The sequence below is a fragment of the Larimichthys crocea genome, chromosome VIII, assembly GCF_000972845.2.
Source record: "Larimichthys crocea isolate SSNF chromosome VIII, L_crocea_2.0, whole genome shotgun sequence".
Lineage (NCBI taxonomy): Eukaryota > Metazoa > Chordata > Actinopteri > Sciaenidae > Larimichthys > Larimichthys crocea.
Window position 1 is genome coordinate 16,298,888 of NC_040018.1, and position 26,989 is coordinate 16,325,876.

Genomic DNA, 26,989 nt, shown 5'->3' on the forward strand with positions numbered 1-26,989 from the left:
GGTCAAAGCAATGTTTACTCTCCTGCTTCTCTCCATGTAGCTTGGGAAAAAAAAACCCTTCCCTATGCTTTCCCCTTCATTATCGGTCATCCAATGTCAGTCAAGTAGTAGTTTGTTTACAGTTATGATGATGACAAATAGCTAAAGGAATTTTCTCCAGACGGTGGCATTCAAAATTAGAAAAAATCCATTGCGTCTATTGCTCCAATGTGACCCCGGAAAAAATGAAGGAAATGGTAAGACACTTTGCAAACAGGTGGCAGGCACAGTACGAAGCTGTAGAATCGTTCTTGAAAACCCCTTCTAAAACTGGGAGGTCATGGAAATGACAGCAAATACTCAAGATTCTTCAAGTCTTCAAATCCTTCAATCAAGTAAAAATACCAATACCACAATGTAAAAGTCTTGCATTTAAATTCCAAGAAAAGTAAAGAAACAGTCACAAAACACGGTTAAAGTATCAAAAGAAAAGTACATGTTTTGCAGAAAACTGACTGATCAATAAATGTGTACACTGCATTTAACTGTTGTAGCTGGTTGAAGTGAAGCTAGTTTTAACTACTTTATATACAATTGGGTAGTTTGGTCCAGTTGTTCCTACATAATAAAAATAAAATCAAATAAAACCATTTGAGAAGTTTAGAGGGAAAAATGGTAGACATCTGAAATGTGACAACAACATCTGGCCTAACACTGCTTTTGATTCCAAGGAAATTGAGTAACTTCTGGTTTAAATCTTATTTTTTGGCTTATTACAAAATATGAAAAATACTAATAACTAGACTGATAAAATGGGTGGAGTAAAAATCGAAATATCCTCCTCTGAACTGAAGTGGAATAGGAGTAGAAAATAGAACAAACAAGTTCCTTAAAAATACAGTATTTGAGTAAATGTACTGTAATGTCTGTTAGAGTGTGTAACTCTGTAACTGTCCACTCCACAGATTACTGGTGTATGTACGTGACTGGTTTTAAAACTACATCACCATCATCACGCAGCACATTTTGTTTACTACAGGCCAAGTCCAAACAAATTTGCAGTCTTATCCAACACACAGCCGTCCAGTTACTGTGCCCTTCTAACATTCTCACGCTGCCTCAAGGGTCTCAGTCTGCCTCCCACATATGGAACAATACAGTGCATTAAAAATGCTTATGCTTTTCATCTGGAGAGCAGACATTCAATATCTGTCTCTCCCAGTTGTGCCCGTGCTGGAATCCCAAACGCTTGCCTGACTGGCCGTCCTCCGCAACTCCAAAGGACAGAGGACAGTGGCTTTCCTCACAGAGCTGCCGCTGTAGCACAGAGACACTTTTGTTTGTTGGGAGCTGCCAGTAATTTTGCATTGTGGCCCGGACAATTATATTTTATTCAACAGGCTCAAGACCCTCACAGACGACACAAAGTCAGCCACCCATTCACAGTGAATAGTTTGGTCATGAGAGCATGGTGGGCGAGCATCAGGACGAGTTTCTTGCCCTGCAGTTCCCCCCTCCAGAATCTGAACTGCACACTCCAACAAGCAGGTGACGTTTAACAGTAGCAGACTTCTCGGAGCTGTGGAATTTTTTTGTTCGGGGACTGCATGGTTGAGATGCTGGTCGTAGAGCTGTAATTATTATATGAGCACACCAGGAAAGTCCAGTTCTGATAAGTGTTGAGGTGGTTTAATGGTGTGATAATGAAGTATGACAATCTCACTTTCCCTCTAACACCTAAGGCAGCTGTCAGCAAAGGACACATTCATCAGATCCTGTGCAATGGAGTGAATCATGTACCTAACTTCATACTCCTAGTAAAAGTACTTGAGGAAAATTCACCAACACCTACAGATGACAGAAAAAAGTTTTATCCATCCATTTCCTGATTTCTTTTTAGGTATTAATGTTCATTCTAGGAGCACTCCTAATTAACTCTGATTGTGTCAAGTTTATAAATTTGGTTCTTGTGAGAATTAAAAGTGAGAGGAAAGTAATAATTCTTCATGTGATTTTAATCTAAATCATCTTGTAGTTTTACTTCAGGCACCTTCTTCCCATCTTGTGACCTGGAATCACAGTGTTATGTAATTAGGAACTAAATTTTCTATTTTTGATGTCTGAGAATTTGCAGTGTGACTGCACTTATAAAGCAGACTTCACTTATTCACTTAATTATTTACAGCAGAGATAGATCCAGCAGTAATTATGCATACAGCAGGATTTAAGCTCCAAATGTCATCTGTTGAAAAGCCTTAAGATGTAAGACGAAATATTTTCCACATCACACATGAGCAAAAGAAACATTTTACCACGAACAAATAAAACATACCAAAGCAAAATACATGCGGCACTTTATTTACAAACTGCATCTGTAGAGAACAAGATTATTTTTTGCTAGCGTAAAATTGGTAACTGACTTATAAAGAGTCCATTTTGGAAAAAACTGTGAAAAAAACAATGAAAAAGTGTCTCAGAAATTGTAATGAACAAGAGAACATAACAATATTTACTTCTGTGAAAAATATATCTATTTGTCATAAAATGTGGGCTATGTGTGTAAAGGAGTATAAAGACCACTTTTGCTTATTTCATTTTACCCTCTGATAAGTCAAGGTAATAATATTTGATTACGAAAAATTCATAAAAAGCAGTGCTAGAGTGGCACTGGCTTACGTTTGAAGCACAAAAGTTAAACCACAATATAGATACAGTATATAGTAACTAAATTCCTCCCTAATTGCTGCTCCCTGTTCTTTTATACAAAATGTACATTATATATAAGTTGGCGCTCCATTAGAAAATGGATGTTGTACAAACAGTATGTAGCTATGGTTATATATAATATATAGAGATTTTTTTATACAATAAATCAACTTCTCTGTATGTGAGCCTACTTATCAAATGATTGATGAAGGCTTGTTATAACTGTAGGAAATCATGTTTATTTGCTGTGCTCTACTTCCTATGCCGATTGCTTTCTATCTAGTGCATACTATGATGTGGCATTTAACTAAAAACATTTTTTTTTATATAAAATCTATGAAAAGGCCCATAAAAAGTAGGCTTGTATCTACAAAAACCTACAAAGACTAGGAGAATCATTAAGTGGAAGTCTTCCAAAATGCTTCCAAAAACATCCATGTCCAAGTCCCAAGTCCTCTGTTGATCAAGTTACTGCTTTCTGCTGGGATGCAGTGATGCAGACTATAAACATTACTGCTGTCTCGCTGTTCACCTGCTCCGGCCTTCGAACATCTTTCAGGCAAGTCGGCTGCCAGGTCCCTGATTCAAATCTCTCTGTGGCTGGAAGGAGAGACTCACTCCATCCTTCTCTGCTGCCATTTTGAGCTGGAGGCATCCTCTTAAGTGTTGGACTTATTGTTTTAAGTATTTCGTTTACACCAACGTCAAAGCTGGATCATCGGCAGGCCTGCTGCGCTTGATTGATTAACTCTCCAAAGCGATCAAAGAGCCCCTCTACCCAAGCTCCATTCTGCAGACACTTCTGTACCGTCTCCTCCTGCCCCAGGTCTCCTGCCTGCACCCGCAGAGACGCGATCTGGAGGGCAGAACCACAAACAGTAAATACAGCAAAGTTACAAGACACCAAGGCACCAATTCAACACAAGCTAGCACAGCAAGCGTATTTGTTTCTCACCTCGTCCTTACACATGAGGTACGTGTGGTACTTGTAATGCTGCAAGGAGTGGTACAGAGAGAACCACTGAGTTCTCTGCTGGTCCACTGTGTACTCCTAAAAACAGAAAAAAACAAAGTGCTTTTCAAGGATATTCAATGCACTTACAAATATTAGTCTAATATGAGAAAGCATGACAGGAAAGCAAACAACATCTCAATAAAATGAAAGAGTGAGTGAAAAACACAAAATAGGGACACTATGCCCTCTGCTGGACATACTGTATGTTGACAGCACAGTGAGTTTGACCAAAACATGACTTTATCTTCTTACCTGTGGCACTTTGTTAGGCATCTTGTGGGGCTTCATGGTTTTCTTGTTGTAGGCCTTCCCACTGAGACGCACCTTAAAAGCCGGCGTTTCCCCATCCTTCTTCAGTTCGGTTACCACTGAGATTTCTGGGAAGTTGTCCAGAGCCGTCTGAAGACAGAACGGAAGAGAAGGTCCTACATATTGGCTTTTCTCTCAGTCATCAAAACACATGTTTTATGCCTATTTCCTGGAGTGGAAATAATAATGCCCATGACAGAAAATGACTCTGCAGGAAGTTAACCAACCTTAGTTTACCTAACAACAAAACTATGAGTTTGCCTTTTGTAATAGAAGAGATACAGTATAAAAACAGCGGCATCGGATCAAAACTTGTCACATTTAAAAACATTTCTTTCACAGAACTCACACCAGCCTGATAATATGCGGTTTCAAAGACACACCCACCTTTAGGACCTGCCCTATGTGTAGTTTTTGAAGCAGGCGCTTCCTGTTGTCAGTGATCATTCCATCCACTCTTTTCATATGTGGCAGCAGTAACTCATCTGAAACAAGGCAGGTTAACAAGTCAACATGCTTAGATCCACTATCTGACTCACCTAACCCGTTCTCTTTTACATTTTTACATTCTACTATTAATGAAGCCAATAGTTCAATAGAAAAACAAACAAACTCAATCCACAGAAAGTCAATTCACTCACCGTTCGCCCTCTCAAGTGCAGTCATCACATCTTCGTCTAAGGCAATGCTGATGAGCAGTTCCACAAAGCTCTTGAATGTCTCCTTCATGGTTCGCGTGTTGAGGCACCGTGACGCAAACGGCACTGGAGGATTTTGCTCTATGAGTGTGTGTGTGTGTGTGTGTTTGTGTGAGAGAGAGATATCAAGTACCAGGAGGGCGAGAGTGGCAAGAGGTTTACAATCATATCACCTTGTATCCACACGAGATTCAATGAGAAAAGTCAAGAGGCTTCCTCACCATCATCTTCACCGCCATCTTCTGCAGATGATCCCGAGGCAGTGGGTGAAAACTCCTCTTTCCATTTCCTTCTCTTCTTAGGCGGCGGCTCTGCCCGGGGCTTGGGTTGTTTGGGTCGAGGCTTTTGGTTTTGGGAGAATGAGGAAGGGGCGGCTGTCAAGCCCAGTAAAGTTTTCACCTGAACACCCCTGGATGGTAGAAAACAGGAGGTTACATCACTGAACAGTCATGTTTTAAAAGGTGTGTAGGGTTTAATAGCATCTATGGGGTGTAGTTAAACAGTGCAACCCCCTCGCCTCCGCCTCATCTTCGTGTGAAATGCAAGAGCCTTTTCTGTAAAAAGACCTCACTAAATTTGACACCAGACGTAAAAAAAAAAAAAAAAGTTGAATTACATCATGTCATACCTTAGCGAGTTCATAGGCTTGCAGCGTGGCTTCCGACTACAGACACGTACATACTCCCTTTTGTTAACTGTGTCCAAGAACTTCACATATACCCTCTGGTACATAGTTTTGGCATCACCAAAATATCCAAGATACTACACACAGAGAAAAAGAGCATGTCACAGGTCACAGAATAAAGATAATCAGATAATCCTTCATGCATACTGACATATCTACTTTTACTTACACTGTTCGTGGCTGAGAAGACTCTCTTTCCATCTCTCAACTCGGGCACAAACTTCTGTAGCAGAGCCTTTTGGACTTTCCAGATGGCTGGAGGTTCACTGCCTGCTCTCATTGTCACCTGGACACATGTATATGACACAGGCTTCAGTATGTAGTAACAGTTGCAGTATAAGAAAATGAAACCACGAATGTTCAGTGTGCACAAGATCTGATAAAACTTTCTTTCCAAGCGTTACCTTCAAGATGTCGATATCCTCATTCCTGACGACAAACTCGTCTCTCTCCCGGTACATCCCCTCCCCTCCACTGTCTGACAGTTCCTCATCCGTTAGTCCCTCGATGGCCACACTCATTAACTGCACAGCCAACTGGCTCGATGGGGTCTCTTTAAACTCCTCTTTGGCCACAAACACAGTCCTTGCTGAGACAGTGTTTGTTGTCTGTGTCGGAGGAGCAACCTGCGGCAAACAGGTCTCTGTGACAGTGTGTGGCATGGTGGGAACATAGTCTGGCTTCATCATCAAACCAGGGATTTGGTTATCTGTAAACAGGTTGAAGGAATGAATAAATGTGATAAGTATGAAGTATGAGACAGCACAGCAAGTGTAGTATTCACTTCAATCTTATGAACAACCAACAATCAGAAATAACCAAATTTGATATTTTCCAGAACAGAAGACACAATTTTAAGAATATGAACTAGACTCTGAATAATTGAAAGCAATCAATAGATTAACAACACTATAAAAATGTTTAGGTTTCTACTCTGGTAACGACAGCTCTTGATGAGCTTAGGCAGGGTATGATTACCTGTCCTGGTTTTCCGATCTGAAGCTTCATCCAGAGCTGAAAGTGCTGAGCTGATGCTGTTCCTCAGGGCCTGGTTCTTCCCAGTGTTCTCCTCTTCATCTGAGCTGAACGACGGCAGAGTCTCCAAGTTCCTTTGCAGATCTTCATTCAGACGTTTCTCCTGAGAGCTCACTCCTTGACTCTCCTGGGGAATCAAGGGCCCGGGCAGAGTCTGCAGTTTGGGAGGCAAAGCAGGCAAAGTACATGGCAGTGGTTTGGACGTGGTGCAGGGCTTTCTCGGTCGGCTTATAGTTCGTGTAGGACTTGGAGAGTATTGCTGTTTTGGGCCAGATTTGATGAAGTCGAGAAAGGAGCCTATGAAGCCGGTTTTGACTTCTGGCTGTTTCTCTTCCACTTCACGGATCTTCTGCCTTATTCTCTCCTGCTGCAGACAACCATCATATACGCTTTGTGACGAAGATGGTGAACTGACGTCACTGCCCCTGGAGTTTTGTCGCTTTGTCTGCCCGCTGCGCTTGGCCGCTCTAGCCTGCCCACTATCCTCCTCAGGACCACCTGGTTTGGTCAAGGACTTCAAGCGAGCCTTCTTTTTGGGAAAGTCTTCACTGCCTGGACATTCCATGAGGCCATCCTCTGTTTTAATACACTTTGCATTCCCTTTGATTCTGTTCTGGAGACCTGAGGGGTCATACACCTGCCCAGCTAAGTGATAGTCATTCTCAGAGCTCCCTCCATCTCCATTCGTATCAAGCTCTGAACTGTTGTTGTGGTGAACAGACTGACCCTGACAGTCTGTGGTCATCTGAGCTCCATTTAGTGTCATGGCCATGGTGTGGGAGTTAGTGTTGGTGATGATTGGATGTTGCGCTGAGGAGAAACTAGGTGACATGTGCCTTATATCCACAGTCTGGAAGTGACCTTTAGAATCAACTGGGCTTGCCATCACTGCCATTTCAGCCTCAGCAGAGGATGTAGCTTTGACAAAATCTTGTGGTGTCACGCCACAGGCCGCGACTGTGGCAGCCAGGATGTCATCAACATTTGACAAAATATTTCTGTCATCTGCAAGCAACATGGAGTCGGGAAAGCAAATAGAGTTGAGAGCAAAGTGGTTCTTGGCATCGTTTGGTTGCTGATTTGCCGACTGGCTGTAGTGGTGTTTCGAGGAATCGGGGCACCCTGAGCTCTGTTCAGAAACTACTGTGCCCTGCTGACTCTGGGTTTCAGTGACACTGGGAGCCAACAGTTCTCGATCCATGTGAAGATACTGGACATGAACAGGGCCTAAATCTTGGCCTGGTTGAATACCTTGCACTGATACCACCTTTGAAGTGTTTTGACCATGGTGGACAAGGGGCTGCTGGAGCAGAATCATCTGGTTATGTTCGAGGAGAACCTGAGTGCTGGGGACGGTGATGAACTGGGTGTGGGCTTGGGTCTGGCTCTGGGGCTGACTATGATTCTGGTGGTTTTGTTGATGTGGCTCGGGAGATTTGAGTTGGAGAGGGTGCTGCTTGAGTTGCTCTGAGCTAAGAGGTACATGTGAAGATATAATACTGGAGTTTGTAGTTTTCGTGTTGGCAGTTTCCTGACCGTTGGTGCTGCTTAGATGAATGTGCTGTTGGCTCAGAGAACCCATCCTTTCACCCTTCACCTGCACTGCGTTTGTGTGACCTAGTCCCATTAGCTGGTCATCAGAACGTGAATTGCTTCGGATAACGCTTTGTGTTTTGTGATGATCGTCCATTTTTGAAACAACGTAGATTACATTGTTGTGTGCAGACATACCGTTAGCTGCAGCAGAGGCCTCCATGGATGCCCGTTGAAGAGCATCTATGTCCTGGATAGGAAGCTCTTCAAGTTTCTGTTTGCCATATGTTGGCTTTATGTCCTGTACTGAGGATCTGACGTTATTCTGTAAGGCTTGAGCAGTTGAAGAGTAAGTAGGCAACGGTGCAGACAAAACATATTTATGGGGCTGTGTCTGCTGCTGAGACAGCGTGTCATGTGTTTTACCTTCAACTGAGACCTGCATGAGGGCGTAGTCCTGCGTAGAATTTGATGTGGGCAGACTCCGCACACAAGTGGGCGGGTAAGGGGCGTTAAGGGACTGGTTGAGGGATTGTCCTGTGGCATAGCTCTGAGACAGAGTCACAGAAGCTTGCCCCTGTGATTGAGATGTAAAAGTCACATTTGGGGCACCCTGAGAGTGGGATGCAGGGTAGCTCTCGGAGAGATTCCCCTGACACAAGCTCTGGACCTGGGCTCCGTACTGAATCTCCTGCTCCTGGCTCAGCCCGGGACTGGAGGAGTAAACAAGACTGTGACTAACAGATGCCACATTGTCGGACTGGCTGGAGAGGGAAGGCAGAGTCTTGTAAAGGGGGGAGAGTTTGTCTGAGGTGGAATGGGAGGCCTGTGACTGAGTGTGGGGGGTGATGTATGTTTGAGACAGATTACTGGACATGAGGCTGGATAGCTGGACTGATTGCTGATTAGCAATCACTGAATTCTGCTTCTGTACTGGGGAGGAATAATGCTCAGGAGACCCTCTTGCATGGTTCTGGGAGTGCTCGTGACTCTCTTCACCCCCAGCGGGGTGTGGAGCTAGTTTGGAAGAGCAGTCTTTGGCCTTCGGCAAAGAAGAGGACGAATAAGCTTGAGTTACCGAGTCTGTTTTGGGTTGTGGAGCACGATTGACCCCTTGAGAGGAATCTGCTCCTGTAGAAGAGCTGCAGGACACTGGGGTCTGACGGGATGGGTCCTGCTGGTAGGAAACATCCACTTCACTGCCAGAGCCAAAATACCCCTGCAAGGAGTGCTCTGAATTGGGCAATTGCTCCGAGGCCGCGTGGCTGCTGGAAGGCCTCTGGTGGTGTTTGATCACACTACATTCACGCTGAAGAGCTCTTTCAATAGAGCCTGAGAAAACCGTCGCCCCATAGGTTTGTGGGGCACCATGAGGCGTAGGCAGGGCCGAAGGGAGCAGGCTGAACTGGGGTTGTAGGAGGTGGGGGGCTGACTCCTGGGCTGAGCGATAAGTGGAGGACTGGACAGGCAGAGTTGAGCCCAAAGTTGGGGCAGAGAGATGGTTGAAGGCCAGTGCAGTCGGAAGCACAGTCTGACTCGATTTGAGATGAAGGAGGGGGTCATGGTGAGAAAACAGGCCATTGGTGGAAGTGCTGAAGGCAGGATCCTGGAGAGCCAAGGAAGGGTTGGTAGCGTAACTCCTGGAAGGGTAGGCACTAGTGTGCTGATAGGAGGACAGGGCAGCTGGAGAGGGAAAAGTGGCAGTAGAAGGCAGGGCACCAGTCAAATACAACTCTGTGGTGGAGGAGTTGGTACCTGCATTGCACAGAATAGACAATATAAAAAGGATAGGACAGGCAACATGAGTGGATAGAATGCAAGCATAATAAATTAAAAACTCTATAAACCTGTATACACAATACATGAAACACAAAAAATACTGACATCACTAAACAACTTCATTTGGTTCAGTAAAAGTCTTCTCCAGGTAGTTTTCAGGGTTATGCTGTAGGTCTATGTTTCAGCCTTGCCTTCATTTTTCATCTTTATTCAGTATTAAAACATGCCAAAACTAATTGCTTCAACAGTCTATATAACAACCTTTAATCAAATCACATGGTGCAGACTTCCTTTAATTGTCATTGATCATTTAATAGTTATTTATATTACCCCCCTAATATGTAGTCCATCTTCTGTTAGGACATATTACGACAATATATGACCTGGTCTAGTGCACAGCAACTGCAAGACTATTCTGGACTTTGGATCATAGATTGAATGATTAGCTTCTTGGATAAATGCGATCAGCGAACATGTTTCTCGCATATTCACATCCAAAAACATACATATTTGACAAAAGATTCCTCAACCACAAAAGCAATACTGTAATCACAACTCAGATAAAGCTCAGCTAAATCAACTAAAATAAGAAGCCTACATACATGGTAAAACAGGACTATCTAGCTAAACCACAATAGGTAATGTGTAATTAAAATTGAAGGAGTGGATGTGTTCTCACCAGCAGGCCATGATGGGGGTCTGAAAGGAGGAAGCAATGAAGCGCTAACAGGACCAGCCTGAAGGCTTCTAGACTCCATGGCTGACAGGAAGCTCATGATTGAGGTCTCAGAAGTATTACTGTTTGAGTCGAGTGCTGTTGACAGTAAAACAAGGAAAAGAAGCATAACCACAGATATGGGCAATGAAGTAAACACACAATCCTACGTGCCAAGTAAATAAGAGCCTTAAAAAGGGATAGTTCATCCAAATTACAAAAACGCTGTAAAAGAATCCTTTAATATCCACTCATACAGACAGTTTTGGTTTATGTGCTAAAGTATGAGAGATCTGCTTGTGAAATGTCGGCCTCCACCCTAATACAAAAAAGGTGGAAAGAGTTTAGCGTACAGTGCTCAAAGCATTTGAAAATGACATGTTGAAATAATGTAAAACAGAAAGTTTCTACTGAAGAAATGTCTCCAGTAAATGTATCTACAGCAAGGTCTGTTTGTTATCCGGACCCATTACTGTTGTTGTTTTTCAATGTTTTCAGTGCCACAAATAAAATCTGATTTAAATCAACCACTTTGATTGATAGCATATGCAACGCAGGGGATATCTCAAAAAGTATATAACACCAAGAATATCAGCATAACAAGTACTAGGACTAGTACCCACTACCCATGACAAAGGGTAGGAGGTACTTGAGTTATGTGGATTAACTAACCTCCTAATAGTAATGTGTAAAGCATTTATAACTCACCTGCTCCAGCAGGAAGGTGTGATGTAGTGTAGGTAGGAAGCTGGTGGGTGGAAGTGTAGCTTTGCCGCTGGAGGAGCTCTGCATCAAGGTGTGCTGCACCATAACTGGAACTGAATCAACAAACACAAACACAAAACACATACATGAGACATCACACCTTAAAAAAAGGAGCAGTACGGCACCCAACTATGTATGAGCCAAGTAAAGGACTTCTGTTGACACACAGAATACTTGTTTTCAATTATTAATTCTGCCAAGTCTTGGCTGTCTACTGAGTAACAAGCTCAGTATCTAAATATAGTTTATAACAACTCAACCCTGCATATGCCCGACGCATTACCCATTGTAACTAATGTGGTAAAAAAACACTAATTTTTAAATGATTTTGCATGTATTTGTTCTATCACAGAAGAAAGTCAGTAACATCGTTTAGGCTACCACAAATATGGACATCCATTTATCCAGAAAATAAGAACCTGATCGTGCTAATAAAAAACACAGCTAAGAGGCTGTTTACATCATTTACAGTCATCTCAGTGGGAATAAGCAGTTTTAAATGTTTGGCTATTCCAACTATAACTGGTAACTTATACTACGATTTAACAGTCACATCTAAACGGCTGTGACAACTGTGAAACAGTTTGTGAATTCGCCGGTCACTGTTAAAATAAAAACAGATTACTGTTGGTGTGAGGTACTGATAAAGTTTGCATGAGCCAATTAAGGGGGGATGATTTTATATTCTCCAGGGGGAAAAAAAAAAATCACAGGAAACAAAAATAAAATCAGAGATAATCAGAAGCAGCCAGCCTAATGCAACGTGTTCCTTTTTTTTTTTCTTTGTCCAGAAGGTAAACATCTGTGAAAGAACACAGAGGTGAAAAGGAGTCATCCGTCTCTTTTTCTTGTCCGTCCACCAGACAGACACGCACCAACACAAATAATCTTTTGTTGCGCAATCCTTATCTGCTATTTGACTATAAAGTTGAGTTAACATATAACCAAGCCCAATACACTGTGCACATGTTCAACACTTCTTCAGATAATGAGGTTCTGTTTTTACAGACACCGTCGTAGAGGTGTTAATTAAACTGTATGTTGATAACTGAGGTTGTAGTTAGTGTTAAACTGAAATATGTTTTTAATGGCGCATTAGAAACTATTCACAATATATTGATGCAGCTCAGTACATCAGACCGAACCACAGTAATAAACATATAGTTACATTTCCTGTGCAATATCAGCAAATACAGTACATGTCAGTTTAACCAGTATCATTTAATCGAAAGCCACACACACACACACACACACACACACACACACACACACAGAGAGAGTATTTGGGTCATACTGATATGACAAAGTGGAAACTGAGGTCATCATAACATTTATATCATACATGACTGATCATTAGAGTCAAAATTGGGGATAATATTTTGCTTCTTATTCAGTGGATCGTCTCACTTCATCTGTCCTGAGTTTGACTAAAAGAGTTTGGAGCTCTTACATTTACAACTCTGGCAGGATTTTACTGTACAAAAAACATCCAATGAGTTCACACACTCAAACACACTCTCCTAACTAAAACAATGGCAGAGACGTACAGACACGTCGCCTCTTGGCTGTGAGGTAACAACACCAGTAGCTGTGTACCTCTGATTTGAAATGCCAGAAGTGACATGACTAGCATTTGGTAGCTGGTTACCTATCTTGTTTTGGCTTAAGCGAGCACCTGTGGGTTTAAAAAAAAAAAAAAAACAGGCCGATAAAATGATAGTTTAGTCCGGCTAGCTGGTCAACTTTGTCCAGACATAGCTGGAGTAAATTGCTCTTTTAGTTTGTACTAACTCTGCTGTGAGTGAGTGAGTGGCCATGCTGAGGATACGGTGTGCTAGCGAAAAATTAGCAAGGTGGGAGTCTCTTAAGAAACGGCTACGAAACCACTGACAAGTCAACAACTCCGATCAAATCCCCAAATTTCTCCAGATCCTGCAGTGCTCCCGATAACAACGAGGACTTGTGCACTTTAAAGCTAGGCCCTCCATCACCGACATTTCCTTCGGAAGGTGCCCTCTCCTTCATCTTTTACCTTGGCTTGACACTAGCTGTGCTGCGGTCATAGGCCCAAGAAGCTACGGTCTGTGCTGGTGGAGCCAGCGCGTCCGCAAAGCTGGAGGTCGGGTAGTTCCTGTCCATCATCCGGTGAAAGATTCACTTCCCCGACGGAGCTTCGTGGAGCAGCGGACACACATCGTAGCAGCAAGCCCGGGTCCGACCCACCGACCGACCGACCCACCGACCAAGGGGCTAAGGCAGTCCCGTCAGAGCGCTGCAAAAGTCCAGCAAAGCCGCCGCGAAGCAGTGCTACACTCTGGATAAAAGTACACCTTTTACCTTCCGAGTGATTCGGTTAACATTTGTTGAGCTCCCCGTCATGGAGATCCGTGCAGACCCTGCATGGTTTCACGTACCCATGTTACTTTATTTCCCAGGATGCACCGCAGACTTTGGCTGGAAGTTGTGTAGTTTTTCTTCCACCTAAAAAAACTTCATGTCTCCCACCTGCATGTCTCATGAGATCATTTCAGATTAAAAAAAAACAACAAACAAACATTTTTATGCAATGTCATAGGATCACAAAATCCCCACATGAAGCTATAAGCCCACCCCTGCATGGATTGTTTATTAAATGTATTGAATAATGCCATGATCTCAAGTAGTATTGTGTATAATAGTAGAAGAAATGTGTACTAGTTTATTGCATTAGAAGAAATTTGCTGTATTATTATTGTTAAAAAAAAAGAGATAACCCTACAACACAACAGCCTGCAGCTAATTCATGTAGTTTAAAACTTTTTTTTTAACCACAACTTTGCATACTGTACAACAGAGTGTTCAAATCTGATTGACAGTGACACAAGATGATGATTGGTCATTTTTACACTTTGGATATTGCATTAGTTTATTTCACAGTAAAACAATACATCATTTTAATCTAATGTCACTGACCAAAAATGATCGTATTCACACTGAATCTCGAGTGCGAATAAATACAGTAAATACAAATCCATCACGCACACGCAGCAGACACAAAAATAATTAAAATATCCATTTTATTTAAAACATGCATGAATGAATTTCATTTCAAGTAGTCATGCTTCAGATCTACTCTCTCTCTCTCGCTCTCTTCAACAAAACTATCCCTCAACAAATGCCCATACTGTCATGAGGAAACTTTGGTAATTTACAGAAGCATAATGCATTTTATCTCTTCTGAGACACCAGCATTCAACGGGTTTGTATAATGGTTCAAACTTATTCAAACTATGCAGCATCCATCACAGCCCCTGACATTTTTTAGCCCTCTTATTCACCACAACTATAACCTTATTGTGTAATTATAAATTATATTCTAAGTCCTTCTGTGTAAAATGATGTGAAACTGCCTTTAAAGAGCTTTCGTCTCCATCTGTTTATAGTACAATTAATAATGAACCACAGTGTAGACACTCACATATTAAAAAAGCTTTCTCAGAAAGAAAATCTGCACATTTAGAAAATTAAAATAAAAAGGGTAAAAGATGAAGATACACAGCTGAAAATACAAAGTAAGTCTTAATAAAGTAAGATGAGCATCAAAACACTTAAATTATCCTTAAAAACATTTACTTTAATACATTAACAATATTAACCATCATGCCATTAAAATCAATTTTGCTGTTATTATTTACCTTCTGAAAGAGCCAGGACGCCTATAACCACATAAACAGTCTGTCTATCTCTGACTGCAATTAATACTTATCATGTAATTAAACAACATCTTGTTCTCAGCTCTTCTATGCGTGCTGTGTCCAAAGCAGCTGCTCCTTTTACGGGCAGCAGCTTAAAGCTCTCATGTCCAACACTTATTGATTCTTCATTTTCATTTACACAAAAAGCAGCACACTGGAACAATGTATTATAAAGCTTCACCACAGGTTTGGGTTTATATTACAAAGCATAATCACATCTGTAAAAATAGTTAAGAGAGGTTACCGCAAAAATACATTTTGGCACCAGCAGGTTAAGACAAGATTATACTGTTAAGGAAAGAGGTACAACAATGGACCAGAAAGAATAATCAGAGTGATGACCAGGAGGCATAAGGCACTGTTTAAATCTTATTATGATGAAAACTGTTATAAAATGTAAAGCAGAGCAGCACAGTGTAAACATTAGCTGTAAATTGTCTGCTCAATGTTGACAGACGTGCTGATGTGCTGTCCTGAAGATACTATCGCCGAATACTTCCATGCCGTGAGCTAAAACCAGAAACAAGAAAACATGTTATAAAGACGTGTGAATTACCTGTCTGCGACTGCATCATCGATTGTTATCTATGAGGAAAAACTTGAAAAAGGAGTTATGACATAACTGCAGATACAAATATGCATATGTAAATACCCAGGATAGGGAGGAGGTGGGGCATCATGCTGTCCACTTTTAGCAATTGCCTGCTCATAGGAAGGCAGCCCTGGGGGGTCAATATCATCCATAGGGGGTGGAGAACCAGGTGGGAGCACAGGCTGTAAGGACACCTCCTCTAGCCGTCGTATCACTACAGAAGCATTACTCCTCCTTGGTCGCCGTATGGAGCTGTGAAAGGAGTGTCTTATCTTATCATGCTGTTCATATGTGACCTAGTTAAGTATTGAGGACTTTTATTCTTGTTATACCACTGTAAGAGCTTTCATTTCAGTCATTTTTCAAGCAAAGATACTGATCACACATTGATTCAAGCTTCTTAACTGTGACTATCTGATGCTTGTATTTGTCATGTATGATGATCGTAAATTTACTATCTTTGAGTTTCATGAGACAAAACTTGGAAACTGTGACATTTCCCTCCATTTTCATTATATAGGTAACTGTAGAATAACTGAAAACTGGACAGGTAAGAACAATATATACTGAACAAGAGAAATATCAAATTATACTGTAAAAACCTTTAGCACATAAAATGTCCAAACTCAGATATGGTGTTCCAGGTTTTGAATGCAAAGGAGTTGTACTAGCTAAGGTGGTAGCAGTCCCATACTACAGTGAAAATGAAAACGAAACTGTGCGTGAATAACGTGGCTGACACTACTAGTAATAAAGACCCTCTCACTCACTTTGTGCGGCCGCTCTTGCAATTGCCTTGACAGAAATACCAGACCAGTAGGCAAACGATAACGAGGGCCACTCCACCAGCAATCAGTCCCACCAAAAGAGATGTCACATCAACCCGACTGCCCTTGTCTTTATCTGTGGATCATTACAGACTACAGTGAATATGTGAACAGTGTTGAACAGGATGTTATAAAAAGCAGCCACCTCACTACACAGGGTGGTTCCTTTTTTTAAAAAAAAATCTGATATTGACAATCAATTTCAGAGCACAATGAAATATAGTATGATTTTCAGTACAGATCCTGAAGTGGAGGTTAAGCAACACACTGGGTTGCAGACCTAGCATTTTTTCAAGCTGCTGTGCACTGCTGAACAAGTGGTGAAACAGGTTTTGAAAGCACCTACAACATAATTAACCTTCCTCAACAAAACACACTTGCACACCACTTTGGTTTATGATTAAATTGTTCTAAGAAAGAGATAGAGGTTTTATTTCTCTCTTACCTGCTGTGTATTTCTTCCAAAACTCATCCTGCAAAACAAAACATCATTAGTGGTGGACTCTGTAAGCTGTTAGGCCTCCTGCCTCTTTACGCTCATGAAGTGATCTCAGTGAACACCATTACTTAACTGTAGCAGGGATGTTCTCAAAGACCTCCCTTGCCTCTTCGTAACTGCATCTTTCTTCATAACACTCCCTTTCCAGATTTCCAGGAACGAAAATCTCAAAGTCAAACCGGTTGAACAGCAGGTGACGACCCAGGAACGAATTTGCGTCCCCCTCATCTACAAACACTGGGAAGCAAAAAAAGATGATTCTCTCTCGTGTGTCACTATGGACATTTTTGTCCATTTGGGGCAACATTTGTTTCTATGCTTCATTTTGGCTGTGTTAGTACATAGGGCACAATCTTTTGTATGAAAGCCTCCATCTTGACAAATTTTGGAATTCCAAATCTTTATATTTTTCTAATCTCCAATAGATTACTATGAAAAAATGCACTACCCTCTTAAATCATGTCCACTTCCAAAAGCTATAAAACTTTACAAATGAATATTTTTTTGCTGCAGAAATCTCTTGAATAACTTCTCAAAACTACCAAACACTCAAATCATTGTGAGGAGTTTAACCCTTTACAGGCCGGTCTGATCACTGATGTGGGCGTGCACACCATAGGTCACATAGATATCTCACCTTCTTGGTCTTGTTCTCCTTTCTGTGTCGACTGTAACCTCCTCATACAGGCCAGATCTCCACATGGTAGGAGTTGAAGGAGTATGAACAGATGAAACAACATGGTAACGCGTGCACCTGCGCGCGTATAACGGGTGGGGCATTAATTGACGGTCTCGAGAGGGCAGAGTACCATTTAACAACGCAACCCAGCTCGTTCAAACCACTATATGTACACTTTTCTTTAACCAACCACCAACAAACACCTGTATTCTACATTACCTATGGTGAAAAGTGGCACATAATGATGACGGGCAGAGTTCAACACCGACAAACCTATCAGGAGTGGTATCGGGAGTTTCGACGGTGATAAGATGAATCAGGAAACGTTCAGCGAAAATCCCAAACAACAGCTGTGTCGAGCAACGTACTTTGAAAAAGTTTAACGCGGCTCATTATTTACAGGTAAATTACAATAAAATATAAGCTGTGGTAGCTTCCTGAACAACCCAAGACAGCCGCGGTGTGTTAAAAAAAAAAACCCCACAAGCTTTTGTTTACTCCCAACACTACGTTGTCAGCTCTTCCGAAACTACCTGCGCAGACTCAACCAATCGACCACGTTCACCTGAGTACTGTGATAAAAGTGTGTGAGGGAGAAAGTGGCCGCCAGGTGGCAGCTGAAACCACGAAAGTGAAGGTGAGTCATTTCACACCGAGGTTTTAAAGAGGATTTACACATAACATCATCTGACATGTGCCTCTGAGTCAGATGCCACAGCTGAACTCCTCCCAAAGCCAAATCATTTTTTTTTTTTTTTTAGGTCTTCACTCTTTGAGCACAAACACTCAATAACTTGGCGTATGTTTCAAGATGATTTTTAGTTGTTGCTCTGAAAACTAAATATGAATCTAAAAATGTAAAGAAAAAGAGGACATATTTACATACAGTCCTATATATATATATATATATATATATATATAAAAGAACGAATAATTGTCAGTAGCAAAGGCTTTTTAATACACTAACTCCCAAAACATATATCTATATATGAATGAGCACTATGCTTACATAGTCCTTAGTATTTAATGTAGTTGAGATCCTGATCATTTTAGACACTGACACCATGATTTTGTTTAGTCGTAAGGCCTCTGGTTGATCTTTCCACCTAAGCTTTACTAAGATTTAAAGAGCCATCTCATTTTAATGACTTTTCAAAGGACAAATGCCATTACTTTAGCCTAAACATCTGAACTGCTTCAGTCTCTTTTTCGTCTTTACAATGTTGTATCTGTGCTTCTAACAGAATTACTGTTGTAATATGATCCAAGCTTTTTACATGATTAATCTTTTAAAAGCACTAAACTGCCTCTCTCAAAATTTCTCAGGAGCTGGTAACTACACTTGACTGTGCACAGGCCTTGTATGGGAAAAGGTTGTGTCAGAGGCAATGGAGTTGTTTTGCCAGAAAAGCAGCATAAAAAAAACAAACAAAAAAAACATGTAGATTTGCTTGTTCCAACATAAAAAAAAGGTGAGTACTGTATAGCAACTTTAGAGACACAACAAACAGCAAAATATGCAGCAAGCACTGAAGATAAAGTTTTCCAGAACTGTGTTTATGTTTCAAACTCTCCATGTAAATACACATATCTGTCTCTGAGCCACTGGGCCTCTTGGTCAGTGTTTATGTAAAGCAGAGATAGGATGCAATTGAACATTATCTGGTTGACTACTGGATGGTGCTAATTGAAGGGCAGTGAGAGCCCCTCTCTTGTACTTGACTGGATATTGTCAGAGTCTTACTTTTTTCCCAGAGGAATGTTGATATAAAGAAAAGGGGTGAAGAAGATGATAATTTTTAGACCTTATCTAGAGTGTGATGTCAGATGATAGTGCCACCTCAGTATCAATGTGTAAGAGTGCCTCACTGCTGAGGAATTCATGTGATTCTACATCAGCACACAGTGGCATACATGCTCAAACACAGTAGTGACTAATGGTAAAAGAAGAATTCAGACCCTATATGTAAGCAAAACTACCAGTATCACAGTGTAAATGTCTGGAATTCAAAATACTTATATAAAATACTTAATATTTATTATATTAGAATAATATATTGTTAATACTGATTAATCAATGTATAAGCAGCTATTTACTGTGGTGGTTCCCAAAAAAGGGGCCTGGCCCCTCCAGTTATTCACACAGTGAACAGTAATAGATATTTTAATTAAACCACATCAGAAGTGTAGAGTGGTAACCTGAGCTACATGTACAAAATGGGGCCATTTAACTCAACTTAGCTCAACTCCCAATGTAAAATCACCTTATTTGCTTTTCATTACCGAACAATGCAGAACTAGCTCTATCTGAATACGATAAGAAGGGGTCGTGACATTTGCAGATCAGATAAACCAACCACAGCACACAGTATTTACATCTGGGACATCTCACCTGATGGACCATCTGCAAAACAGTTACTTAAAGTCAGTGAGACAAATTAGAGACAATTAGAGAGAAAGATTACTATTCAGAATGAGAAAAGTGGCTGAGAAGTCAACATTTGCAGAGAAAAAGAAGCACATGCCTAACGGTGGAAACCAAGATGTAAGATTTTGCTAACATTCTCTTAAGCCTCGGTCACATTAGTTTCTATCTGCTCCATGCTCCACCTTGTGGGTGGCTGTGATGAGGTTATGCTCCTGAGAATGTGTTTTGTGATTTACACCCACTGATAAGAGTCAGAGATGCTGCTCCCTGTGGACAACTGGACAGAAGTGAGCGGTGAGCCTCTGCAGACCTCTGGTATGATAGGAAAAAGAACACACAGCAGCGATGAATGTATACCTTTAATGCATATGTAATCTGAGTAAAAAATATTTTAGTGTTCAGAGCTGGAATGATCAGATTATGCCTTCACTTGATACAGAATAAGAGGCAAAAAAAAAAAGTAAACAGGCTGAGCTGTGGCTTTATTAGTCAAAGAAAAGGCACTGTGTATTTGGGGTGGGGGTGGGTATTCAAAGAGTGCAATGTCAGTAGTCTGCACTTTGTCAGTTTGTGCTGATTTCATCACAGCCCCAGAGGGAGAGAACTCCAACAGACCCCTTTTACACCTAATGCCTGAGCCATATATCATTAGAGTTCACATCCTAATGCTCTGGACCGCTGCCTGAGAACAGATTTCTGTGCAGGATAAATGGCACTTTACATAAAGGGGCAAAGGCAGGATGAACTTAAGACTGGAATTTGGAAATGCTTGTTTTTCCACTTTTCGGGCGCATCAAGCAGCAGTGACTCATGCTGACTACTGCTGAACAGTATGTTTCAACCTGGGGAACAGTTCAAATCTTTAGTGGCAGTGAATCAGCTTTCACCGCAAGTTTGAAGTGTTGATGCTACAGTAATACAGCTCTGACCTCAGCAGACAGGGTCATCTTAAGTTCACTTTGCTATTGTCACCTCCCATGTGTTCCCAGACAAGTGACCCTCTCATTGCAGGCTATTTCTCATCCAAAGTCACAGCTCATCTAATACTGGCATGCTGTCCTTTAACCAAAACCATATGTTGAAAGCCGCTACAGAACAAGCCCCCATTAAAGTCACTGTATGGCTTTATGAAAAGATGATAAGGTAACTAGTGGTGGCAGATGTCTGAAAAGATTGATTATATACTGTATCTGTTATCCATTAAGGTACAATTAGCTTTTGGGTGTTTGACAAATTTGAAATAGTTGGATCAAATGTAAGTTTCATGTATGTTATAACAACTTCCTGTGTTAATGAGATTACTGAAAATATTTCTGGCAATGATTTGATTAAGTGACAAGACAAAAGCAATCGCAGGTGATCTCCACTGTTCTTTTATTGGATGAATATAAAAACTGATCATTTCAGTCAGAGGATTTGGAAAGCAGAAAAAGAATGGAGGGTCAGGCAGTCTAGACAGTCAGGTTAAGGTGGAATTAAGCAGAAGGTGACAGGGCTTGCAGACTGGTCTTGACGGTAGCTAGGTTAGCCTTCCAGGCGCTGAGGCTGTCATGCAGCTGCTGCCACTGCTGCTTGCCAAAGGTGCGATGTGTGCTGTGGCTGATTGAGTGGAAACAGAAAAGCAAGAATGTTAAATTGACAAGATAAATGCAGGCCAAGGTCATGTCTTCCAACTTTGAGGAAATAAAACATAGAGCTATAGTAAATGCAACTATGAGTTAGGACTAGACATCATCCAACCTCAAATCACAGCCATGTGGAGACGTGAATTAAAAAAAGGAACAGGAAATATTTTCTGAAGGAAATTTAATAATACTTTTTCTTTCTACACAGATTTTTCTGCAGCCCAATCTGGCTCGTAGCATCCTTAACCAGTGATACCAGACTGATTCAACCAGAATTAGGAATATAATTATCTAGTTTTGGCAAATCATAAACAAACAAACAAACAAACAAACAAAAAAACAGAAGGCTCCATAAAAGACAATCTGGTAAATGTGAATCTCAAGTTGTTTTTACGTCAACAGAATTTTAGCTCAGCTTCAGTTTCACTTTCAGCTTTCATCCTCAATGCCAGTAAGAGGTTCATATGAATTACAAAAAAGTCCAAACTTTTGAAATAACATTTGATGCAATAGTCACAAGCACTTGATATATGAAATAATATAAATGGGACGTGTCAGTGATAATGACATGCTTATGCTTAATGAACAACACCATTTACAAGTGCACTCTCACCAGTGTTAGGACAGCTTTTAGATTATCCAGGTAAAGTACGTCAAGTCTGGATTGGTACCAACCCTACATTTTCCATTACCGCCCCTCGAAATACAGACCTTTACTTAGTCAAACTTTAACAGAGTTAAGCCTTGCATGACAGTTTGATGAAAGCACTTACCTCACAACAACTTTTCGCTGTGTCTGGTCAATTTTGCAGTACACCATCTTGGTACGAACAGCTGGAAAGAAAGACAGGAACGAAGAGTATGAAGAGAAAGCAATAAAAATTCACAACTGACACTAGAATGCTTTAAGAGTGAATGCACCTGGAAAATGAAATTGGAGGAATCTAATCCCAGTCACAAAACACTTAAAGTGTTATTCTTGGTTCAATGCCTATTCCTCACAGTAGTTTGTAAAATCCTACTTATGCCCTATGATCACCACTGAATCTTTCTGTGAACTAACACCACAAACAATGATAGATATGTTAATGTAAGCTGAAGTTCTTGTACCGTCAATGACAAACGCCTCAACGTCATCAGCTCCGATCTGCAGCTCCTGTTGCATTGTGTCAAAGGAGATCTCCTTGAATTCCACTGCCATGCCCATGAATGTCAGCAGACGCATCTTGGCCATGTTTTGCTCGTGAGACAGGCCTGTGGAGCAACACGCAGGGATCATTAAGCACAAAACAGTCACAGTCGATTACTCTTTACTCAGGGAGTTTCCCTGTGATAATTGTTTCTACATTTAGGAGCATGCAGTCAGGGAATCTTCTCATTAACACAAACAACACTCCACATTGTCTGTTTTGAGAGTCCATCCTACACATGCTTGTAATTACAGTTAAGCCTTCAGTAGTGAGAAAGAGACACAGTGCTGACACGCACACATTCCTGGACTGTGTCAACAGAGTGCAGTGCATTGGATCAGTTTTTATATTCTACAGACGCGGTCATTTCTAATCGGAAAAGATGGTTTAAGTCTTAGTTTATGGTCTTCAAGTTTATTTTCGTACTGCAAGGGGTAATTTATATGGAAAACAATTTGCCAATATATTAAAATCACAAGTTTATTCTCCCTCTTAGAAATCTGGTAATTTCCCCCCGTGTACCCCCTTAGCATCATAGCAACAGCAGTATGTTAGAGGTGTATGAATTATGTTGAAACACTAGTTCTCAAAGACTAAACAATTTAAGTTGTAACTCCCTTCACAGACTCTTTAAAAGTGGCAGTATTATAACACAAAACAGTATTGCAGGGCATTTTTTTTTCTCATTAATTAACCCGTCTACTGTACTTTTAAACCTGGTCAGTGTGTGTGTCTTTGTGTGTGAAACGGATGCATGTCAAGCTACTTACCCAGAGAATCAATGAAGTCTTTGTTACTCTGGTAAAACTTTACGTATGCTGCTAGTTTTGCGCTCACGAAAATGGTTAGTAGCTGAAAAAGAGAAATGCCATTGTGAGAAACACGTTTGGATCACCTGAAAGTAGACTGATAAATGGAATGCACATCATACTGGCTTCAGTGAAGAAATCTTGTCCTTAATGAACATTGGGCTAAACAAGTATTGCCTTTAGAAATACCAGCCTGTTGGCCTATGAAAAATCTTACACAGAGACACACCCTGATATTTTTCATTGTCTCAACATCAGGTAATGGGCAAACTTTCTGGCTGATCAGCATTCAATCTTTTTTTAACTGGTTGACATTTATATACATTATATTGGGTTATGCTTCCCTTAGCTATCCCTGTCACAACAAAAATGCACTCAAGACCCAGGTAAAACATTGTAATTCTAATTGCGTGACAACACAACTCTTCACAAAAACAATAGATGTGCTTTATGAGTGGCGTTCACAAAGACACATTTTTCATTAACTAATTAAGTGAAATCAATGATTGGGATTCTAGATACTAGGGTAGGTCTGACAATGCAAGTGATGTGTTTTGAATATTTAACGCCACTGAACACTGCGCATCCTTCAGTACTCACATCATGGATGAGCTCTCCCTCCAGGAAGCGAACAGGTTTCAGGGTGAGCAGGTGGTCGATCAGGAAGGTGTTTGGGTCTTTAAGAGCACGGACGATACATCTATAAAGATGAGAGACACGTACGTTTGAGGCATGTACATTATATCGAGGCTTGATTAGAAATGTTAAACGGGGTCTCCAAGTTTACCTGTGGGCGTCAACGCGTGCCTGTGAAGCATTGTCTTCTGTGTAACTTCCCAGCAGCTCAACCATGACTTTTGCTGCAGCCTCACTGTGAAATGAGTGAATACACTGTTGCAAACCTCTTTTGTACAGACATGATTTACTTAAAGGATAACAAAGAAACATATACATATGCATAAAATGAACATATATCATGCACAAATTTCTAAATCTTCAATACTGTGTAGTCGTATTTCTGCTTCTCTTCAAAAATATGGATTTTATACACATGACCTTATATGTAGTTACCTTTTTTTGCAGTCAACCAATGCTTCATACACAAGCCTCAAGAGTACGTGCTTCTTCTCTGTGTTCAGGTTCCAGTCGATAATCCACTTGCGTACCTGAGAAGCAGCACAAACATGTCATCATCCGCAGCTCAAAGCTAAGAAATACACAGCATCTGTCTTGCAGTGTTCATAGTCAGTTAATCAGAGTGTAGATATACCTGATCAAGGTCAGTGGGGATGAAAGAGATGGCATTACAAGTTGCCGCCACCTTGATGAGGCTGCAGAAGACAGTGTACCTCACTGGAGTGTTCTCATCCATGCCATGGAACAGGTTACTCAGCCTGTAACATCAAAACATAGAAGAGATACGTCACGTTTGAATTGAGATTTGAGTTTTCTCAAAACATGTCGCCTGTTTTGATAGCTGCTTTCTTGGCTGTCGATGTTCAGTATTTCCCCCCACACTTCATTTGGGCTGGCCACCAAGTATATTAATAGTGTATCTGGTGACTAATTTTAGTATTTATCTGTCCAAGAGAATGAAGCTGTCTGTGATCGATTAACTAGTAGACAGTCCCTACCTCTATAGTCTATACTGACAATCAGACATGCTCTGCAGAGAAATAATGAGCAAAAGAGATATGAATACATGAACGGACCAGGCACTGGTTTTGGGACATTTTTACATTAACAACAAGGTCACTTATTTTACTTTTACTTACTCATCAACATCAAAACAATGATCTGGTTAGTTTTTCATGCATCAGAGCTGTAAACTTTTGTCCTGTCACAGATTCATGAATGACAATGAAGACAGGCACGGCTGTAAAAAGTAAAATGACTCACAGCTGCATCCTGAGGGAGGGCCTCTCTCCTTCACGGAACTTCACCAGTTTCTCACACAGACTTTCAATGAGAGCCTCCTGCTTGTCTGTCTCCAGGATCAACAGCAGAGACACGATGCTGTTCATCACACTCTCTACATCTGCAGAGGGATTCAGAGAGATGGCACACAGGGAATTAGAAACTGTTATCAGAAGTAGTATCAGAGTCAGTTGCATCCCACATACAGTGTCTGACAAAAGATTGGACACACCTTCTTTTTCAGTGTTTTCTTTTTTGTCTTTATCTTTGCTATTATTATTATACGCATAAGAGCCCGCAAATATTAAAGAGTTTAAGTAGCAGACACATCTCAACATGAACGTGAATCAGGCCTTCATGGTCGAATTACTACAAACAAAACACAGAAGAAAACAAAATGGCTGGGCGAAGAAACACAAGGACAGGACATTAGACCCGTTAAAATCTGTATCTGATCAGTGAAATTTGAGATTTTTTTTTTGTTCCAAGTGTCTGGCGAAGAGAAGATGTACGGGTGTTATCTGCATGTGTGGTTCCCACTGGTGTGATGGCGGCTTTGTTGCCAGTCTGTTATTGTCCGATTTATATAAAAGAAGCAGGATGCGGCCGCATCATCATCCTTTACCTTTGTCGTCGTCCTTGAGACACACATCACACGCCTCGATGATCTGAGCCAGATCAACATGAAGTCCACCCTCAGAGTTTTCTTCTGATATCTCGGCTCCTTTGGACTTCATGTAGGCTCTCAGCTCTGAGGCCTGCAACACAACACAGCAACATAAATGGTTAAGAAACAAACAAAACAAGTGTGACAGTGTGTATAAAAACAAAAGAATGTAGCTATAATAGTTAGCATAAAGACTTGATCTCTTTGTTTTTCAATCACAGGAATATCTGCCACAATCAGCTGTTCATCTTTTGTCTAAAACTTGAGCCGTCAGCTGTGTTTGTCTGGCACACAGGACGCTTTGAGTGGTTTGCTGTTTTCTTTGTTTATTTTGGATGTCTGGCTAGGCAGCTAGCATTCAAAGCTAACGTCGTCCTTAACCTTTATTATTGACATGTGTGTCACTGTTAGCCACAGACACACTGAGCTGCAAGCTGCTTAAAGAGACGAGTCTTAACTAAATCACACACAAGCCGCTCTGGCGGTAAGTTTGATGGTGTAACTACTCATCACATGCTCCCACATATGTCACATAATCAGCATGGAGCTAACAGCCAGCTAACATGCTACATTAGCTGGTTAGATCATGTTTATCGAGTCATCGGCGGACTGGAAATGATGGAAAATGAGTTTTCAAGAGACATGTGTCGTACCTGGTCTTCTTCCGTAATATCGATAAACGCCGGGACGCTCATTTTAGGTGATTTTTATGAGCCCAGATGATGAAATCCACGCTCCCACCACTGCCGAGACCTGAGCGGAAAAGAAAAGGAAACAGTGCCGGTGAAACTCTTCTGGATCCG

At 41.1% G+C, this 26,989-nt stretch overlaps 3 protein-coding genes across 5 annotated transcripts; all 3 read right to left on the reverse strand.

Moving 5' to 3' along the window:
* Nucleotides 1–2,315: 2,315 nt before the first annotated feature.
* Nucleotides 2,316–13,894, reverse strand: qser1 (glutamine and serine rich 1). The gene is made up of 13 exons (XM_010741849.3): nt 13,252–13,894; nt 11,163–11,272; nt 10,419–10,553; nt 6,371–9,715; nt 5,797–6,101; nt 5,562–5,678; nt 5,336–5,469; nt 4,929–5,116; nt 4,651–4,788; nt 4,397–4,494; nt 3,953–4,099; nt 3,641–3,736; nt 2,316–3,541 (listed from the first exon to the last, which is right to left on the reverse strand). Exons 1-13 carry the CDS (start codon nt 13,359–13,361, stop codon nt 3,401–3,403), a joined length of 5,064 nt encoding a protein of 1,687 aa, XP_010740151.3. The 5' UTR covers nt 13,362–13,894; the 3' UTR covers nt 2,316–3,400.
* A 155-nt stretch (nt 13,895–14,049) lies between these two features.
* Nucleotides 14,050–18,126, reverse strand: prrg4 (proline rich Gla (G-carboxyglutamic acid) 4 (transmembrane)). Of its 3 annotated transcripts, none has more exons than XM_010741867.3 (7): nt 17,824–18,126; nt 17,509–17,625; nt 16,945–17,108; nt 16,818–16,845; nt 16,316–16,448; nt 15,606–15,797; nt 14,050–15,463 (listed from the first exon to the last, which is right to left on the reverse strand). In XM_010741867.3, the coding sequence occupies exons 2-7, from the start codon at nt 17,609–17,611 to the stop codon at nt 15,436–15,438; spliced, it is 648 nt and encodes a 215-aa protein (XP_010740169.1). In that variant the 5' UTR covers nt 17,612–17,625; nt 17,824–18,126; the 3' UTR covers nt 14,050–15,435. The 3 variants fall into 3 exon arrangements, with proteins under 3 accessions (XP_010740169.1, XP_010740162.1, XP_019109875.1); XM_010741860.3 differs by having other exon boundaries at nt 17,770–18,125; XM_019254330.2 differs by having other exon boundaries at nt 17,509–18,126.
* Nucleotides 18,127–21,328: 3,202 nt separating this feature from the next.
* On the reverse strand, nt 21,329–26,977 carry eif3m (eukaryotic translation initiation factor 3, subunit M). Its single transcript, XM_010741878.3, has 11 exons — nt 26,840–26,977; nt 26,145–26,277; nt 25,502–25,640; nt 24,873–24,996; nt 24,674–24,768; nt 24,390–24,473; nt 24,203–24,302; nt 23,564–23,645; nt 22,714–22,857; nt 22,377–22,437; nt 21,329–21,577 (listed from the first exon to the last, which is right to left on the reverse strand). Exons 1-11 carry the CDS (start codon nt 26,879–26,881, stop codon nt 21,454–21,456), a joined length of 1,128 nt encoding a protein of 375 aa, XP_010740180.1. The 5' UTR covers nt 26,882–26,977; the 3' UTR covers nt 21,329–21,453.
* Nucleotides 26,978–26,989: the final 12 nt, after the last annotated feature.

What these genes read in the sequence shown, in the direction of transcription:
- eif3m (XM_010741878.3), bottom strand. Translation starts at nt 26,881, where the DNA reads ATGAGCGTCCCGGCGTTTATCGATATTACGGAAGAAGACCAG. An exon ending in TCCCCACTGACCTTGATCAG is followed by an intron (nt 24,769 to 24,872) that starts GTATATCTACAC and finishes GCTGCTTCTCAG; the next exon opens with GTACGCAAGTGGATTATCGA. An exon ending in TGAGGCGTTTGTCATTGACG is followed by an intron (nt 22,438 to 22,713) that starts GTACAAGAACTT and finishes CTTTCTTTCCAG; the next exon opens with CTGTTCGTACCAAGATGGTG.
- prrg4 (XM_010741867.3), bottom strand. Translation starts at nt 17,611, where the DNA reads ATGTTGTTTCATCTGTTCATACTCCTTCAACTCCTACCATGTGGAGAT. An exon ending in TTGAGAACATCCCTGCTACA is followed by an intron (nt 16,846 to 16,944) that starts GTTAAGTAATGG and finishes TTTGTTTTGCAG; the next exon opens with GATGAGTTTTGGAAGAAATA. An exon ending in TTGGAAGAAATACACAGCAG is followed by an intron (nt 16,449 to 16,817) that starts GTAAGAGAGAAA and finishes AATGATCCACAG; the next exon opens with ATAAAGACAAGGGCAGTCGG.
- qser1 (XM_010741849.3), bottom strand. Translation starts at nt 13,361, where the DNA reads ATGATGGACAGGAACTACCCGACCTCCAGCTTTGCGGACGCGCTGGCT. An exon ending in ACATAGGGCAGGTCCTAAAG is followed by an intron (nt 4,100 to 4,396) that starts GTGGGTGTGTCT and finishes TTCTGTCTTCAG; the next exon opens with ACGGCTCTGGACAACTTCCC. An exon ending in ACCTCATGTGTAAGGACGAG is followed by an intron (nt 3,542 to 3,640) that starts GTGAGAAACAAA and finishes TCTGCCCTCCAG; the next exon opens with ATCGCGTCTCTGCGGGTGCA.